General features: G+C 57.2%; 1 protein-coding gene across 1 annotated transcript in view; it reads left to right on the top strand.

The window, feature by feature from the left end:
* Cacna2d2 (calcium voltage-gated channel auxiliary subunit alpha2delta 2) overlaps nucleotides 1-16,588 on the top strand; it is an 89,036-nt gene that overhangs the window by 38,547 nt on the left and 33,901 nt on the right. Inside the window, exon 3 of the mRNA XM_042665849.1 lies at nucleotides 2,663-2,779. Within this exon, the coding sequence (XP_042521783.1) occupies nucleotides 2,663-2,779 (117 nt within the window). The remainder of the gene's footprint in view (nucleotides 1-2,662; nucleotides 2,780-16,588) is intronic.

Below are 16,588 nucleotides of genomic sequence, written 5' to 3'. Positions count from 1 at the left end.
CTCTGGTCAGGAAGCGCCTCCTAGGACCACGGCACAGTCAAGATGACTTTTCTCTGGGGCGGGGGGGGGGGCATCTGCCAGGCTGTCATTTGGATCTTCTCTGGGGCTCAGGGCTCTGCTCAGGGCCCATCCGGCAGGCAGGGGAGCTGGAACAGGTCCCAGGGTAATGCGGAAGAGAGAATGAGGCGGAGGGAGCTAGCTGGCCATTGGAGGACCACCGGTAACTCATTCGTGAACCAGAGCGGACCAGGCTGGCTGCTCGACCCCGCCCTGCTGGGGTTCTGCTAACGTGTCTCGGTAGAAACCCCTTCCGGCTCATTTCCCTGCCCTTTGCTCTCCAGAGAATTGAAACTGGTGGGGGAGGCCTAGAGAAACAGGGACAGCCTTCTGGGTGGGTTGGGGGGAGGGGGGGAATGTGACAAAGACGGGGTGGCTAGGAGTGGGGAAGGAGCCAGACAGGAGGTGGGCAGACTCCAGGAGATGGCATTTGGCCACTCAGGAGGGGCTTCAGCCAGCCCTCAGCAGGCAGATCTAGCAGGGAGAAAGTGGCAGCCGGGAGGTGGGGGGAGGGCTCCCACAGAATCCCGGTGGTCCTAAGCGATGGCACAAGGCGTGCGGCGAATGCAGTGTGAATCGGGCCGTGCCCATCCGGCCCGTGAGACGAGGCCTGTCCTTTTCATTTAAGACACTGGACCTTGAGGCTCGGAGGTGGGTGAGTTTTGGGCAAAGGCGCAACTTCCAAGCCTTGTGTCACCTTTGGGGCCCTAGGACAGGACCCTGGCACCTGAAGATCATCTACTCTCTCTGTGAGTCCTAAGCCCTAACCACACGGCCACGCAGGCTGTGAGGAGCGTGCTGGATTTGGATTCTCCAGCGGAAGTTTCCCGGTTTCCCTGGGTGAGACCCATTCTCCAGGAATGACCTTGACAGGGAAGCCGAGCTGCGGGAACTTCATCCCCAGCCCTGAGGAAGTCGGGCGGCTGCGCCCCCTGCTGGCACGAACGGGGCCGGCTTGCCACTTCGCAAAACCTTCGGCAGCAAGGCCCACACGCCCGCCACCGTGTCTACACCCAGGCGCAGCATGCAGTTCAAGACAGAGGAAGGAAGTGTTTTTAGCGTCTAGGAACCCAGAAAGGATGGGTCGTGGCAGACGGGTGCCCTGCCTTTTGCCACTCGGTCGGATGACCTTAACCAGTCCGTCCTCTTATTTCTGCTTCTGCGTTTCCCCAACAGTAAGACGCGGGCTCCCCGCATCTCCCAGGACCCTGGGTCTCTGACCTCTCCTCACCCTCTTGTTCTCCGGCCGAGGGTCCCCGAGGCAGGGCCTGTGCAAGAGCCTGCCTCGGTGCCCACCTGGGGCCTCTGTCCTTTCGGGCCGGGCTCTGCGATTCGCCCCCTCAGCGCTGTGGCTCTGCAGGAAGGAAGGAGCGACTTCACCACAAATTATTTTGTTCCAAGAGAAGGACAAAAAAGAAAAGAAAAGAGAAGCCGGGAGGGATGGGGGTGGCGGGGAGAGGAGGAGATCGGGGAGAGGAGGAGATCGCCTGAGCCAGCTTCGTGCGTCGCTTTAACCCTTGAACTGCCGGGCGCTGGCTGAGCACCCGGCCTGTCAGATGAGAGCGTCCTTATCTCCCTGCTGTCTTCTGTCAGCCTCTAGACCTTATCTCCCCGCCTGCCTGTCTCTCTCCACTTTCTGCACAGCCAGATGGCCTGGCTTCGTTGTGCCAGCCACGCCCGTGATCTCTGGTGCCAGAGGAGCCGGCTTAGGGCACAGACTTCCTGGGGTTGCTGGAGTGGATACGGGCACCCAGTCAGGCTTGGAGCCTTACATGAGGGTGTGTGACACGTGCATGTGTACGTATCCCAGCTACAAACAAAGGGGCCTGCAGAAATCTTCTCTACTGACATACAAGCACCACACACGCATGCTTACACACACACACACAGGTGCGCGCGCACACACATATACGTTTGATTTATAGCCACGTGTACTTCTATTCAGAGCCTCCCACTGGAGAGGAAGAATGGGCACATACATTCCCCCCTCTACCTATTCTTCCCTGCTACCTACTCCCACATTCCGTACCTTGAAGGAGAGAAGCCCCAAGGGATACCCACAGTTCCTGCTGTTTTTTTGTTTGTTTGTTTTTGGCAAATGGGCAGCACCAGCAAAAAAATAAAAAAAGATCACAGATTCCTGAGGCCATGTGTGGGGTGGCTGCGTGCGTGCACTCGAGATGCCCGTGTGTGTGTGGAGGGGGGGACATCTTCTTGCAAAGATGTGGCTATGTGGTGTGTGCCCATCAGCTCGATCTCTCTTGCACCCCACCCCCTTCCTCTCATCCTTCCCTTTCTGCCGCTCCAGATCACTCCGAGCTAGTCGGTAGATGTGGCTTACGGCCTCTACATGTGGGACCCCGAGACCCCAGAAAAGGCAGTGATTTGGATCCATCACCCACAGCCACTGGGCTTGCGTCCCAAACGCAAGCTAGAGAGTCCCAGCCCTCCTCTCCCCCAGACCATAAGATTATGTACTTTCCTAGGGGCCACAGCGAGGGCCCTGGAGGGGTGAGGGGCTGAGCTATGAAGAGGGAACGTGTGGGCCCGTGGTACGGGACTCTGGGAGCCATTCCAGCCTCATCCTGGCTCTGTTTCCTTCCAGATCTACAAAGAGAACCGGAACCTGTTTGAGGTACAAGAGAACGAGCCTCAGAAGTTGGTGGAGAAGGTGGCCGGTGATATCGAGACCCTGCTGGACAGAAAGGTGCAGGCGCTGAAGGTAGGCTGCCGCTTGGGCTTTCTGCATCTCAGTAGGGCTGGTCTCGGCGGGCCCCAGTCTGTGGAGATCGTGGGGAACCGTGATGGGAACGAGTCGGTTTTAGTTGGAGTTAAGCACACAAAGGGGCTTCTTGCAGTCAAGGGACCGGGTGGACCCGTCTATCCCTGCGGAGCCCATCCTCTACCATGAGCCCCATGCCCAGCCCTGTATATGTATTTTTACTTGAGATTATTTGTGGCCCTACAAACAGCCTCTGAGTGGACTTGAAGCACTTGCCAGCCATAGGGGATCAGAGCCAAGGACAGAGCTGGGCCTCTCAGACCAGGACCTCACGTGGGGTGGGGTGCCGACCTTGGGCAAGCCCCCATCCCCTCAGTTTCTTTCCCACTCCTTCCAGCAGGCTCCCGAGGATGGAGCACGGGAGGTACGCACTGGCCTGGGTTCTGGGGACTTTGGTGGGTCTCGCTCCTACCATCGGAGGCCTCTGGGGAGCGAGCGTCATTTAAAGGGTAAAATTAAAAGTCCTTGTACACACATCTCTCCGCCTCTGCTGCTAATGGCCACCTGACCTGATTAAACCAATGCGTCGTTTGCAGCGCAGTCGTGTGCGCTCGAGAATGTGGCCTCAGGCTGGATGTGCGTGGAGGACGGGCTGGTTGTGGGGGTCATGGATAGCTTTCTCCCTTTAAGCTCCCCGGGGGAAACATTCAGTCCAGTTCCCACTTAGTGTTTCTTTTCTGAAGCTTTGTCACAAGCGGCCTCTATTCCTGGGACCTTTCCATGGACTCCTTCCTCTAGGGCCTGCTCGTGCACCATCGGTGTTGGCACAATTCTTGCCCTGCACCCAGGAGCATGTCGCTCTGATCAAGTGTCTCTAAGTACTGTTCCCTGGGGGCAGCATCGTCCCAGTTGAGAGCCACGGGAGAATGCGACCGCGGTCAATAGAAGTCCCGCGAGCTGGGGGACGTGGCCCACGTTGGGAAGGTGCGGAGGGAATGGGGCGGCCTCTGGCAGGAAAAAGATCCGAGGGGGCGATAGGGAAGGCTTCCTGGAGGAGACAGTGAAGGGGAAAAGTCGGGCACCGAGGCAGCCAGAGACCCGTTCACCTGGGCTCCCTGGTGCATTCTTGGATGGGGGTTGGCCCAGGGAACCGGGCCACGGATCATATATTGTCTAGATCTGGCCCCAATGGAAGCCTACTCACAGACATCTGTAGAGCCGAAGCCTGGGCTCTGGGCCCTCCTGGAACTGACCCCCCCCCCCAAAAAAAAATCCAGGCATGACTCCAGTCTTTGGAAGCCCTAAAAAGAACCATCACGGCGGGCCAACCGGCAGGGGATCCTGTAGCACTCCGCCGCCTCCCCCCACCGTCTCCATGCAATTAACAGGTGTTTATGTGGGACCGCCGACGGCTTCTGCCTCCCTTCCATTACGAACATTAACAGATCTCGACCCTTCCACTTTCCCGCTCTCGAAAGGAGACACGCGGAGCCGATTAGGAGCGCGCGTGGGCGCCGAGGGCCCAAGCAGCCTTTTCTCCGTGATTGCGGCGTTTACAGCTGATTATTCTCCCCTCACCCAGACAGCGTCGCCGCTTCCTGGCAAGGTGCCACCCAGAGGAGCCAGCCGGGGGCCCATGGGGACGGGGGAGCGTCGGATTAGTGAACGGGCATCTTTTCGAGCACCTGTCGTGTGGATGGTGGGGGGGAGGATGGAGCATGGAGGGGGAGAGCTCAGAGAGCATGAGGTGGTAGAGAGCCGCTATTTAGAAACAGAGCTCAAGGGAGCCCCCTGGAGGAGATGGGCTAAAAGTGTAAAGAAGAGAAGGTTAACCTCTACTGTGTCGTCCATCTGTGAACCTTTGGGGTCGGTCAGCTTTCGCCCCTGGGCAAAGATAGGCTGCAGTATACGTTTGAGGACCATCTTGTCAGGTGGCCAAGAATCCTGAGGTCGCCGGGAGGTGTGTGAGGGGCCAACGCAGGCAAGGCTGGGGCAGAGCCGAGGGTTCTGCTGGGAAGCATGTTTCTCTCTCTCTCTCTCTCTCTCTTCCCTGAGATCTAGGTCTTAGGGCTTGAATTCAGGGCCTGGGCACTGTCCCTGAGCTTTCTCGCTCAAAGCCAGCGCTCTGCCACACCACTTCCGGCTGTAACGTGGTTCACTGGAGAGAAGAGTCTCACAGGCTTTGCTCTCCAGGCTGGCTTCAAACCGAGATCCTTAGATCTCAGCCTCTGAGTAGTTAGGATCACGGGCATGAGACACCAGTACTCCACTCTCCTTCCCTCTTCTCCTGAGATAGAGAAAGTGTAATGCTACCATCCCTCAGCATCTTTGAGCTACAGGAAGGATCTAGTGGGGCTAGGGTGTGGCATCCCAAGGACCTCAGAGTTGGTAGGTACACACCCTGCTGCTGAGTTCTACCATGTGGCTGAAAGTCAGGTACGTGTCAGGACCGGAAGCATCTTGGCAGCTGTAGGAGAACATGGTCCCTGGGTCTAAGGGGATACTAGACTCCCACTCCCAGGAGCAGGCTTGTACTAAGAGAGACCCTCTTCCCCACCCAACCTGTGCCCTTTGGAGGTCCTGGCCGGTAAGGAGGGCAGATGTCAGGAGGCAGCGAGCAAGGGCCTGCAGGTACCACAGGGACGAGCTAGACTAATTTAGCATCCGAGAAGAAAAAGATCTAATTGAGTTTTAATAATATCTGGCCCTCTGTTCTGAAATCTTCGTGTGCGAGTCGGTGGGGAGGGTTGCTGTCCGAGCCAGTCCCGGCCTCAGACTTTGAGGAAGCAGACAGGAAGCCGTGGGGTGCCGGTTACAGGGTGCAGGGCCCTGTACCACCTTTGTCAAGTTCAATCTGGGAGCACTGCCTGGAGGAAGCAGTCATTGAGCTGAGCCTCAGAGGGCAGGAGGAACCTCGAAAGCAATGTGTCCCCAGTGGCCACGGGCGTCACAGGAGGAAGCACGGGTAGTAGAAGGTGATGTCACATGACAGCATGAGGGTGGAGAGAGAATCACGGGCTCCAGAACCACGGGCTCCCCTGTCTTCCACAAGTCCACACTGAAAGTACCAGCCAACCCCATGAGCCAGGCAGAGGTGGCCCGGGAGGAGGCTGGATGGCCGGTTTGTCACATCACGGGACACCAGATACCTCGGGTGCCCTGGCTTCCGCCTCTGTCTAGTCAGCGCTGAGCACTGTGCAGGCTCTGTGCTAGGTTCTCAAGGATGAGGACAGCGTGAATAGGCCCACAGGCATGCAGTCCACTCAAGGTGACATTGATGTGACCCATATCGCTCCTGGGCCCTAGGGGACCCAGGCAAGGGCAAGTGTGTGAGAAAGGAGGCCGTAGGCAGAGCGGATGGCCAAGTGCAAGGCGGGTGGTGGAGAGAATTACATGTCTGTGATCGTTGGCGTGTGTGAGGTGAGGTTTGTTTTGCCAGTTTGTTTTCTGGCCTGGGCTGACATTGAACTACCGTCCTCCCGATCTCAGTCTCGGGAGAAGCTGAGATGACCGAGGAGGGAGCCACGGCACCTGTCCTGGGAAGCAGGCCGAGTCGTCCGTGGGACTCTTTGAGGTTTGGCTGGAGATCTTGCCTAGAGACCGTATCTTTTTAGAAATTTTTTGGTGGGTCTTGGGGCTTGAACTCTGGGCCAAGGCGCTGTTCCTGAGCTCTTCTGCTCAAGGTCAGTGCTCTACCGCTTGAGCCACCTACCCTGTACTGCAGCCCCTACTTGGCGTGTGAGCGGACTTACATCCTCTGGGCCTCGGTTTACCTTTCTGTACAAGGGGAACGAGTCTGCCCTCACATGGCTGGAGCTGGCCCTGATTTCCTCAGCTTCGCCCTGGGGCCAGCCTCGAGCTGCAGGACTCCTCCTGCCAGACTCCCCTCTGGGGGCTTCAGCAAGGGCCCCCTCCGCAACTCACCTGCATGGGCCACGTCGTCCGGGTGACCAGTTACTTCCCACTTCGCACCAACAGACTTCGGGGCTAGGTGATCTCAGCCTTCCAAGTGCCGGGATTATAGGCATGCCACTAGCATTGAGTGGTTTTGGTTGGGAATTGAGGTGCCATCCTGGTCCAGCCTCCACTGCGTGTGCGCTCCCCCCGCCATTCCATAGATGGAGAATCGGGATAAACCGAGGCTCAGCCTGCCGGTCTGACACGCCCAGCCAGGCCATGGGAAGGACCCAGCTTGAAATCCTCTGTGGCGTGGCCTACTTTCTCACACTCCCCCCCTCCCGCCCCCCACCCCACTCTATCAGCCCTGCCTTTTCTTTCTCAGGCTCCCTCGGGACGTGAATTCTCTTAAACTTTTAATTAAAAACGCTCTTCGTCCTCCCTACCGAGGTTTGCGTCCCTGTGATTTTCCTCTTAGAAGGGCAAGACGGGGGGGAAGGGGAGAGCAGAGGCCAGGCCTGTTGGGTCTCAACCTGGAGAACCAGCGGCCTGACCTCCAGGAGACCACTCACTGCAGCCCCCTCCCCCCGCCCTGAGCCACCTCTGTGGCACCCCGGCTCTGCTGGGCAGGTGTGGACTCCGGCCCCAGGGGTGCCACCAGGTACAGACTGACACTGGCACCCCGGGACCCTACGTGCATTCGCCCTGTGTCCCCTGTTGGGCGTTCGAGAACACGGTGCACACCCTTTCCCGGGTGGAGGGGGACCCACTGCTTCCCCGGAAGGGACACCGACAACTCTGGCAGCCTCAGATCACGTTGGAACCCGTCGACCACAGGCTGGGTACTGTCAGGTGAGATGCGAGGCCCGGGGTCAGTGTCGGCGGGGCTCAGGGTCACCTCTGGGTCATGCATGGAATTCCCAACTCGGAAATCTGGGGCACCATGTTGCGTCCCAGTTCATAAGATCAGGACCCCAGAGATGCTGGGGACACGGATCCTTGACCTCAGAACGGATGCAGCATCCCTGATTAAGGAGCTAGAGGGGGCTGGTCTCCACACGCTCTTCCAGGCAGTGGCCTGACGGCTTTTCCTGACTCTGGGTGGGAGAAGACAACCATCCCATATCCTCAGGCCCCTGTCTGCGAGCTGGAGCTCATTGAACTATTTGCCAGTTCTCCTGTGTCAGATCACAATCCCTCTTCATAAAGCCGAACCCCATTTCCTTGTTCCACCTCTAGGGAACTTGGGTATGGACCCCTCCCATAAGTGCTCTCTGACCCAGGAGGCAGGTTTGAGTCTCACCCCCCCCCCCCCACACCCATCATTCCTCTCAGTTCTTTTACAATCCTGCCGGCTAAGCACCTTTAGTGTAGGGCTTCAAGCCCAGAAAGCCCCCACAAATTGACAGACTCACCCAGGTTACCTCCATGTGGCCTCCTGAGATGGTCTCAACAGATAGCACCTCTCCTACCTCCAGGACAGAAGAAGCCACATACACACCCCTGGCCCGAGAGAGGAACAGAGGCATCGCTACAACACTCAACCCTCTGAGAGGCTCTGCCCTGTCACCTCCATTGGTGATGCCATCTTCCGGGCTCTCCTCCACACCCCTCCTTAGACTCTCCCTGCATGTGCCCTGCTTGACAAATTCCAGGCCCTCCAGTCCCTCTGCTGTCCCCTCCACTCAAGGAGATGCCTCCGTGGGGATAGGTGGACTTAGAATTCTCTGGAAGGAGGGGCTGGAGAGCCATGCACAGGCACAGCACTAGCAGAGCCCCCGAGTTCAGAGAGGCTCTGCAGAAGGGACGAGAGGTGGAGACGGGACAGGGCCGAGAGTAGAAAGGGCTAGCACAGGGTTGGAGACCCTAGGTCCGTCCCGGAAGGCTCTCGGCCTCTCGAATAAGGCGAGGGTCTTCCTCATTCGTCTTACAGGTAGATGTTGAGCCCTTCCCTACTGTGTGCCAGGACCTGCATCCTGGCCCTGTGGATCCCACGGCTCTGAGGATGGACCTGCTGACAGTAGAGGGAGCCCGTGTGTCCTCACTGAGGGGAGAGGGGCGGAGCCTCCTCTGGCCAATACGGGAGTATAGTCCCGCCTATCATGGCACTGCCATCTCCTAGTTGGTTCCCAAGCCTAATACAGGGATGGAAAGGAGGAGGTTCTTCCTCCTACCGTAGCAAGTCCCAGTCGCCCCTCAATCCCATCATGCCAACCACACACAACTTATCTGCTCCTCAAGTACATACACCAAGCGTCTGCTGTGTACTGGGGATCATCTCCTGTAGGAGCTGGTGGTGGATAGGATGACCTGTGTGTACAGTGCCTCCTACAGCCTAGAGGTGGAATTGCAGGCCCCAGGGCTCCTTCAGGGGCTGGGCTAGCCCTGGATGGGCCTCAGAGCAGAGCCCATATCCTCAGGCTAGCACGAACAGCCAGGAACCTCGGCCACTTCCTCGGCCAGAACCTCGGTTCTCTCAGAACGAGAACACTATTCCCAGATTGTGTCTCACGCTGGGTGGTTGTAAAAGCGGTAAGTGCCGATCCCATCCGCGCCTCGTGTGCTGGGAAGACGCGGGCCGTGGGTGCCACGGCAGGGCCGATGGCCGGCATCTTTCCTCGTCAGTGGCCCCCGAAGCCATCTGTCATGAGTTCTTTGCATTGCTAAATGAAATGATTTAATTTGAGTGTGTGATCGCCACCCATCCAAGCCTCGCTGTGGGGCCCAGAAACAGCTCATGGCCCGGCGCAGACTCGAAGGGGTTGTTTCTGATTTCAGTGTGAATGGAACAAGGAGAAAAATGTCTCTCTCGGCGATTCCTTAGGAGCTCACTCTTCTGACAGATGTTGGAGTCCATTATCCCATTGGGCCAGTGTTCTGTCGAGCAGAATCGCTAATTATTTCAGAGGCCTGGCCACAGCCGAGGAAGGAAGGAAAGAAGGGAGGTGGCAGGCATAGTCTGGGGATGACATCTGTCAACAAAGCAGGTGCTGGTAGGAGGCCTGGCCTCTTACCCCTTTCGATCCCTGTGAGGATCGGTAGACATTTTGGAGCGGGGCCGGAGGCCGGGGGGGGGGGGGCTGCCCTCCCTCTCAATTTCTGTCTGTCCAGTATCCTGGAAGAGGTCATGAGGCCCTTTTTTTTTTTTTTTTGGTCCAGTCATGGGACCTGAACTCTGGGCCTGGGCGCTGTCCCTCAGCTCTTCAGCTCAAGGCGAGCCCTCTACCACTTGAGCCACAGCGCCACTTCTGGTTTTCTGGTAGTTTATTGGCGCTAAGAGTCTCACAGACTTTCCTACCCAGGCTGGCTTTGAACTGCGATCCTCAGATCTCAGCCTTCTGAGTAGCTAGGATTTATAGGCGTGAGCCACTGACGCCAGGCTATGAGGCCCACTCTTGACCGATGCTACTTGGACCACAGTGAGGACTCTGGAAGGTTACGTTCGAGATCGTGAAATGCTTGTCTCTGGTGGATCAGTGGGTGGTAGACGGGAAAAGATGCTGGCGAGATCTCGGTGTGTTTCTCCTCCCTGTGTGAAGCCAAAGTCGCCGACTGAAAGGACTGCACCCCTGGCGGGGACTCCACACGTGCAGTGCGTGGTTGGGTGTCTTCATAACCGTGAGTCGTGCGCAGATGGGGTCCGACACGCCTGTGCACCGTGCTTGGGGGTCACTAGCCACCCCTTGTAGCTGTGTGTGTCTGGTGGATGTCTGTGGTGGTGCTGTGTCTGTCTTGGAGGTGTGCTGCTTCCGTCTTATTTCTGATCTCCACTGCAAGGGGACGGGGGCCTGGGGAGACAGATGGCCGCAGGGAACCATACCTCGGGAGAGACGGGCCAAGGCTGGCCAGGGCACCGCTCAGGCCTAGCAGGGGTACTATGGGTGAATCAGTTTGGAGTGGGAGGGGTCTTGTAGCAGTCAGAACCCTTCCCCCCTCCCAGGCCGGGACCTCAGTCGCATCTTAGAGCAGAGGAACTTCCCATCTACTTGGCCCAGATCTGACTCCAACAAACAGTCTCTGACCAAGCGGAGTCGGGATGTGATGGTCCCCCCTGGCGGTGTCCTCTGAACGCCCTGTCCGTCACCCCCCCCCCCCCCAACCTCTCCATCCCAAGTCTCCAGACAAGAGACTGGCCCTCCTTTCCGTCTAGACTTCAGCCCCATTCCCTCCCTGTTCCCTGCCCCCCTCGCTACCACCTCAGTCCCCCCTCAACCTCCACCCTGCCGACTCCAGACCGACTGAAGCTCAGCTTTCTAGGTTTCACACAAAGGCTGGCTGTAGCGGCTGGACAGGATCCGATAACCCTAATTAACACCTATTCCCCACGGTCCCTGCTGGAGAATCCGGATTCAGACTGAGACTGCGGCAGGGCAAAAACAAGGCCGGTCTGTCCCGACCACCAGGTAGGGAGAGATGGAAGCCAAACCCCCCCCCCCCCCCCCCCCCCCCGTGTCTGATGCCATGGCAGCCCTCCCATCCCACCCCAACCCCCACTGATGGGGGACATTGGGAGGGGAGGAACAGAAGGAGGTGCCCAGCCCCCCACCCCAGGCTGAGAGACGTGCCAGGCATCTCCGATTGACCGTGTGTCCCCGGGAACCAAGCCCTCTCTCCTCCGGATAAAACTCTACCTTGACATCCTTCCATTAAACAGGGCATGTGCAGAAGAGAAAATTGCTACTATTTTCCCCTTTTACTTCGCTGTCATCAAAAATTGATCCCATATCGCATCCTTATTTCAGAGAACGAGCTAAAAAAAATACAAATTCCCACTCCTCAGAGCGGCAGCTGCATTGAGCTCCCCTTCCCCCACCCCTACTCCCCCCCCACCCCCCACCCCCGCCAAGCAAAAAAAGGAAAAAAAAAAAAGCAAAGGAAACGTGACCGGTGGAGGGAGGGGAAGCACGTGACCGGTCTCAAGGAGGGCCGGGCACTCGACCCCGCGGGCCAGAGGGGTTTCGATCTGGTGAGATGCGGTAGAGGATGGGGTAATTGGGGGAGGTTAATTTGGATCTAAATGGAGCGATTCATTATCTCAATAAGAAGCAGCTCATTTTCCAGGCAGACGGCTGTGCCTGCCAGATGCCGGCCTGCCTGACGTCGGGGTGGCGGCTCGGAGCGGGGGCCCCTCCATCAGTCTAGCCTCGCCAGGCAACCCACCCCGACCCGCCGGTGGGAGGAGATAGTTTAATTGGATTTGTCGTCCCCCTCCCTTCCTCCCCCCAATTCATTTGGCAACATACCGAAGAGCTCTTCCTAGGGAAGATGAATAACGAGGACAGGGCAAGAGAGTGAAAATCAGCAGCCGGAGAGAAAACCAGGCACTCGGGCCAGCGGAGCCTACAGGTGGACTCTTGAGCAAAAGCCGGAGGCAGAGGGGAGACCTGGGGTTCTATGTTTTCACCAGAGGCAATGAGACATTTCGGTCGGCTCCCTATAAAAGTCTTAGCCGAGCGCCAGTGGTTCATGCTGTCGTCATTCCAGCCCCTCGGGAGGCTGAGCTCTGACAGTCTCAGTTCCAAGCTGGTGGGGCAGGAAAACCCAGAAGGCTCTTACCTCCAGTGAACAAGCCAAAAGCCATCAGGGGAGCTGTAACTCAAGTAGAATGTCAGCCTTGAGCAACAAAGGCAAAGGACAGTGCGCAGGACCTCAGTTCAAGCCCAGTACCAGCACCAAAAAAAAAAGTCTAGTTTCACCTGCCAGAAGATGGTGTTGGGGCAGGGGGAAAGGCTCCCAGAATGGGGTCCCTGGATCCCGCTCACCTTTATCAGGAGCAGAACTTGGCACCTGAAGTCTAGTGGACACTGGACAGGTCCTTTCTCCCCAGAGCTGCATCTGTCTCTACCAAGAGTGACAGACAGGTAGAGGCCACAGGGACCGCTTCAGCCTTTGCACCCTGAGATGCCAAGGGCCTGTACTTGGCCATCTGAAAGACCTTGGTTCTGATCCCAGTTCCTTCTCTTGGTAGCATCGTGGATTCTGAGCGCACATTATAGAGGTCTGAGCTTCTCTCCCAAGGAATAGACCAGTAGCACTGTCCTTCCCCCTATGACCGTGAGAGCTATTAGGGACAAATTGTATCCCAAAGACAGCTGGTTAGGACTGGTACACAAGGTTTCCTCAGTCTGAGCAGGTGTCTAGCCTAGTGTCGGCTGGGCTGTAGACGAGGGCATGGAACAGTGGCAGGGTGGAATGGGGTGGGGAACATGGAGACAAGCCTCCCCCCCCCCCACACACACACTTGAATTCCTCTAGGCCAGAGCCAGGCTCACTCACTCACCCTGCATCTCTAGCACCTAGAACCAACCACAGATGTCGACAGCAAAAGCAAGAAGGGGGAATCCTCAAGGTCACCTTTGTATTTATTCCACACCATAGCGTTCTCTATAGTCATGCGGGGATTCTGAGGCAGAGCTCTAGTCCTTTGAGATGTCCTTCTGCTCCCTGGGGGTCTCTCCTCGGTCACACGATGTCCCCCACCCATGCCTCTCTTCCTCCTCAGACAGGGCTCAGGGTGTCTTTCAGGCTCAACAGTGGATGTGGGTGAAGGTGAGGAGTAGAATTGACACAGTGTCAGAGACAACCCCTTCTCCTGCCCTCAGGAAGTTGTGATCAATGAGCGAACCAATTCTGAGCCTCAGATGCTTCCTTTGCACCATGGCTCGGTTTGGGACCCACCCTGCAGGTGTGGGTGAAGGGATTAGCTGGCATTACAAGGGCCCAGAACAGGCTCCGTGGCATTTCTCGTGCAGTCACCTGGTACTGGTGCCAAGTTCAACAGGCGCTCCGGAGTTCCTAATTAACCTGGATCTCTTAGAATCATTTATTACCTGAAGCCCCACTGTAGATCCCCAGCCATGATGCACCTCTCCTGGGAAACTTCCCAGCCCTTCCCTGCAGCTTGATTTGGTGCCTCCCCCCGGGCCCACACTGTCCCTGCCTGAATAATCCTCCCTTCTTCACCAGCCTGAGCTCTACTGCCTCCCTGGAAGTCCAGTTTTCTTATTGACAGGACCTAAAGCCCTGGGTGGAAGACTCCATGTTCCCATTTGACAGGAAGTAAAGTGAAGGCCAGGAAAGCTGAGATCCCTCCGTTCAGGATGGGTGTGAGTCCAGTTTGGTTCCTTTTCTGAAAGGATATCTCCCCCACAAAGCTCAGTTCTCCGAGGAGATAGACTCTGAGCCAGCTGGGATCGGGAGTCCTTATAGCATTGGAGAGGGACTACGGCCCGAACCTAGGCTGCGGTAGTCAAGGTGCCCTTAATAAACAGGCGTGTGTCTTGAAGCCGCCCCGCCCTCTGCCATTGGCACTGTGGTTCTGCGGCCGTTGCTAGGCATCTGTAAGGCCCGGGCGGGCCTCACCTAGCTTGGAGCAGCCACGCAGCGTGAGGTAGGCACGAGGCCCAGGCAGGAGCCGGGCCGCCTCCGCGCGCCCGCCCTCCTCTCACTTGGCAGCCACGTGCAGAAACCATTAGCGCCCGGCAGTCCGTGTCCCATGGCTCTGACAGACGCCTTAAATGTTGTCGCCACGGCTCCAGCCATCCTGCCGGCCGCCTCTACTCCTCATAATAACCAAGTGTCGAGGCTGATTGTGGCGGCGGGAGGCAGCCCGTGTTCCAAGCGGCTTTTACACTGGGCGTTGCCACCTGGCAGCCAGGCCACACCCACCCCTGCCCTCTACTTCCAGGCTTTTGTCTGCCTGTCACTTCTGCCTGGGTTCCCAGCTTCGTCCCTAGGCCAGCCAGTGCTGGGCTCCAGGAGGACCAAAGTGGGGTCGCAGGCAGTCACACCCAGCACCTCAAGAGCCTTAGTGGAAAGATCTGGAAACTGCTTGGAGAAACCATGACATCATCTCAGGCTGGCCCCTTGTCCTGGCATAGCTATACAAGGAGGCTGGTCAGAGACCAGCTCCAGTGTGGGCGACATAAAGCCGTGACGATCACGGGAGTGGTAGTTTCCATTGGTGGTGGCGGGGTGCTGCTGGTGGTGTGATGGTAGTGGTAGGGCTGACAGGGCTCCCTGTGGAGTGTACCACTTGGAGTTGCCCACCAAGCGGCCTTGACCCGTTTGTGACCTATGCCCTCACCGCAGGTGGCATGCAGTAGGGCTTGCTTGGTTCTTTTATTTTTTTAACCTCCAGTGAGCACAGCCTTCTGGGTAATGAGATGTAAATTGACAAAAAAGACAATGAGCCAGCCTGCGGCCGGTGGGGCAGCTTTTAGAGTCAGACTGATTGCCTCCGTGCCGATGTGCACGGCATTAACGGTGCACAGAGGAGCTGTGCACCGTTCATGTGTCTCATCAGAGGTCACCCATATGGTCGCACCCTGCAGAAGGTGACAATCTGTGATCCTAGACCTGGGACAGGCAGGGCCACTGTGACCCTGAACAGAATAGGGCTCCGAGATGTGGCTTCCAAGGGCTAGGGTTATAGCTCAATGGTTGAGTGCTTGTCTAGCAAGCCCAAGGCCCTGGGTTTGATCCCCCAGCACTGCAAGAATAAGATGCGTGTTGGGCTGGGAAGGTGGCTCAGTGGTAGAGCGTTTGCCTTATATACATACAGCTCTGGGTTCGATTCCTCAGCACCACATAAGCAGAAAAGGCCGGAAGTGGCGCTGTGGCTCAAGTGACAGATCACTAGCATTGAGCTGAAGAGCTGAGGGACAGAGTTCAGGCCTCACGACCAGAGGGGAAAAGAAAGAATAAGACACGCCTTCACTGGGTCTAATAAGAAAGAACACTCCATAGAGGTGCAGACTGGGTCTGCCCGGAGGCAGTCTCTCTAAGCCTTGGCTCCCCCAGGGATGGGGTCAGTGGGTCTCAGTCTTGGGGCCTCTGTGCCGAAGGTGATGTTCATCAAGTCTGTGATGGACTGCTCAGCGAGCATGACCCAGGCCCGGTTCTCGGTGTCTAAGGTCACGTGTCACCGCCATCCATCTGAACAGATCTGCTCTGTTTCTGTGACCATCGCTCAACCCTGTGCCCTGAATCATTCCTGTGACCTTGGAACCCAGGTCGCTGCCCCAATTGGACCCTTGTGGCTGTCCTGCCCGCCCCTCTTTGTCTTTGTCCATGGAACCAAAAAGGGGCCCGAGCTACTTTCCGATGAAGGTTAAAGTCCACTTTCCTGCTACCTTTGCTTCCTGACTCCATCCCACACCCCTTCCCCAGGACAGACAGCGATAGGGTGGATAGGGTCAAGCCCCTGTCCCTCTGCCTTCCACACCCATCCCATCCGGTGCCCCTTGGGCACATCCGGTGCCCTCCAGCCCCGCCTCCCTCTTCACCATCCCACTCCTTCTCCTGAGGTTGGGCCTAATCAGAGCTAATCAGAAAATTATGAGCTGTCTGATTACTGATTAGATTCCTAATGTTAATAGAGTCGAGAAGGGCCTGCTTGGGCTGTGTTTTAGGGAAAAGTATAAAAATAACATCCTGTGAGGTGAGCATGGCGGCCGGGAGTGGGCTAGGTCTTTACTCGGGGTCAGGGGACCCGGGTTTAGCTTTCCGGTCAAACACATCCCGTCGCCGAGAGGCATCCTAGCAGCCTAATTCTGCCACTGAATTTGCACACCCAAGCAGTTCTTACTGCAGATTCTGTGCAGTCTGCGCAGACAGTGGGTCTGAATTGTGGTGGGAAGGATTTAGGTAGGATATAAAGAACTGACTGTTTGTGAACCACAGGCCAGTGGGGTCGTGTCTGAACCGTTCACCAACCCACTTATGCCTGGCTGTGGTAGGATGGGAAGCCAGCCCAGGCAGGAAAGTCCATGAGACTCCTACCTCCAAGAAAGAGACAGATAATGACCAGAAGTGGAGACGTGGTTCCACATGCAAGCCTTGAGCCAAAGAAGCTCAGCGCCCAGGCCCTGAATTCGAGCCCCGAGATTAACAACAGGAGAAAATAAAGTT

Source organism: Dipodomys spectabilis, unplaced genomic scaffold, assembly GCF_019054845.1.
Source record: "Dipodomys spectabilis isolate Male_0828 unplaced genomic scaffold, ASM1905484v1 ptg000360l, whole genome shotgun sequence".
Taxonomy (NCBI): domain Eukaryota; kingdom Metazoa; phylum Chordata; class Mammalia; order Rodentia; family Heteromyidae; genus Dipodomys; species Dipodomys spectabilis.
Note: the sequence above shows the minus strand (reverse complement) of the source record. Positions and strands in the feature narration are given on the sequence as shown.